A 2282-nucleotide genomic window follows, 5' to 3' on the forward strand; every position below is an offset into this window, starting at 1 on the left:
TAACAACACATCACTCAAATGTGACAGATGAACAACCAACTTATGTTTATGGAATGCTGGGATGTTGACGTCTGAAACATACCTCATCTGTCTCCACAGTCAGTCAGGTCCCATAGAGAAATGTTTGACACCATTGATTTCTGATGCAGCCCCTCGTGCTTGTCAGTGGAGCTGCACCTTCAGGAACTCAGTTTTTCACAATGATTGTGTGACGTGATAAAATAAAAGCAGAGGACCGACATGGCTGTCGGTAAAGTGACCTTCACCAAGGTGGAGAGAGAGAAGCTAGCCGAGGTCCTCTGGCTGCTCAACTGGATCTCTGTGGTGACGGGGGTCATCCTCTTTGGCCTCGGCTTATTCCTCAAAATTGAAATTCAGAAATGGCAAGAAGTGATGTCAGAGCACGGGATCCTCTACGTGCCACACATGCTGATCACCACAGGCCTGGCGGCCGGCTGCATCAACTTCCTCGGGGGGAAGATTTGCCTTGACTGCGCAGACACCAACAAGTTCCTGCGATGGAAGCTGGTGATGATGCCGTACGTCATCTGCACCTTCTTCTTCACCTCCTGCGTCCTGGCCGGGGCACTCATGTGCTACAGCATCCGTGGTCAGCTGGAGGAGTCTCTGTTCCTAGGCCTAAGGAACGCCATGCGCTACTATAAGGACACGGACACGCCTGGCCGCTGCTACCTGAAGAGGACTCTGGACCTGCTGCAAATCCAGTTCCACTGCTGCGGGAACACCGGATACCGGGACTGGTTCCAGGTCCAGTGGATCAGCAACCGGTACCTGGACATGAGTAGCAGAGCTGTGCAAGAGTAAGTAGATTCACCAGAGTGTGTTCAGATCCGTTGAGGATTTGAGAGGAGGTTTGATCTACTTGATCCTCTGGATTCTTGCAGATTCATTCTCTAGAGGATCCTGGTGGATCCTTTTTAAGACGAGGAGAGGCCTCTACTTCAATCTACTCGATCCTATTGGATCAAAGTGGATTTTTATGGTTCTAGTAGATTCTAATGAGTTTTAAGTGACGTGCCACAACAGAGTAAAGATCAAACTAGATCCGTAGACAGATGAGGGTAACTCCCAGATCTCATAAGTTCATCAACACAAACATCTGATTGGCTGTTTGTCCTTCAATAGTCAAACTGAACAACCCTCTTAGTTTGAACAGATCATCTGAAATGATTCAGGTCCATTCTAATGTGTCTTCAAACCTCACGTCCACCAGTCCAACATCTAGATTCAGGGATCGAGAAAACGTCATCTTATATAAATGTCTTGTTGTCACTTTGATGCAGCTGCTCTAGTCCTAGTTACTGTTGGTAATGGCTTGGTCCTGCTCCTCAGCCGTCTGAGGAGTAACGTGGAGGGGAAGTTCCTGATGGACAGCGTCCCCTTCAGCTGCTGCAGCACCTTCTCCCCTCGACCCTGCATCCAGCAGCAGGTCAGCAACAGCTCGGCCCATTTCAACTACGACCTGCAGAGCCAGCAGCGGAACCTGTGGAGGAGAGGCTGCCGACAGGCGCTGCTCGACCACTACACGGGCATCATGCAGTCCATTGGCCTCACCGTCCTCCTCATCTGGTTGTTTGAGGTACTGCAGCAGCACCGTCCGCTCACACATTTAGGTCAAAGGCCAACAACAGTCGGTCTCTTCTCTGAGAGTTTGGCTCACAGACAGAAGGAAGATCCAGGTGGAAACGTCCGACTCTGTGTCCCCTGCCGACATCAAGATGTTACCACATTGTTGTTCAATTTGAAATGTGCTCTCTCACTTTTCTTCTTCACCAGGTGATGGTTCTGACCGGAGTCCGCTACCTGCAGACGGCCATGGAGAACGTCCTGCAGCTCGGTGATCCTGATTCAGAGTCGGATGGTTGGATTCTGGAGAACAGCCTCGCAGAAACCGCTAGGTCCAACTTCAACATCATCAAGAACCTGGGGAAGTGTTACCAGGCCGACGAGGACCCGAACATCAACGTCCCGACCGCTGCTGTCGACCAGGAAGTGCCGTCGCAGCAGAACCCGAGGACCAGCTGACCCCGACCCGAGGGGTCAGCGGAGGTCGAGGAGGAGCTGGAGAACCTGAAGTTCTAAACCTCTGAATCAACACTGATTCATCATCAGTAACAAAACTCTCTTCCTGACATTTTCTATTTAAAAAGAAAAACTGGAAACAAAACCACCTTAAAAAACAAACAAAGAAATCCTCTTGTCTGCGCTGTGATTGGCTCGTTGAGCAGCTGCACTGTGACATCACTCACCAGAGAACTGAT

The 2282-nt window shown here is 50.3% G+C and overlaps 1 protein-coding gene across 1 annotated transcript; it reads left to right on the forward strand.

Annotated features, from left to right (window-relative positions):
* The first annotated feature begins 240 nt into the window (after nucleotides 1–240).
* LOC128459878 (photoreceptor outer segment membrane glycoprotein 2-like) lies at nucleotides 241–2046 on the forward strand. Its single transcript, XM_053444803.1, has 3 exons — nucleotides 241–821; nucleotides 1354–1600; nucleotides 1798–2046. The coding sequence occupies exons 1-3, from the start codon at nucleotides 241–243 to the stop codon at nucleotides 2044–2046; spliced, it is 1077 nt and encodes a 358-aa protein (XP_053300778.1).
* Nucleotides 2047–2282: the final 236 nt, after the last annotated feature.

This window comes from Pleuronectes platessa, chromosome 17, assembly GCF_947347685.1.
Source record: "Pleuronectes platessa chromosome 17, fPlePla1.1, whole genome shotgun sequence".
Classification (NCBI taxonomy): domain Eukaryota; kingdom Metazoa; phylum Chordata; class Actinopteri; order Pleuronectiformes; family Pleuronectidae; genus Pleuronectes; species Pleuronectes platessa.

Excerpts from the sequence above, each read along its gene's own strand:
- LOC128459878 (XM_053444803.1), top strand. The coding sequence starts at position 241 with ATGGCTGTCGGTAAAGTGACCTTCACCAAGGTGGAGAGAGAGAAGCTA. Across the intron at positions 822-1,353 it reads AGTAGCAGAGCTGTGCAAGA|CCGTCTGAGGAGTAACGTGG; the intron begins GTAAGTAGATTC and ends CCTGCTCCTCAG. Across the intron at positions 1,601-1,797 it reads TCCTCATCTGGTTGTTTGAG|GTGATGGTTCTGACCGGAGT; the intron begins GTACTGCAGCAG and ends CTTCTTCACCAG.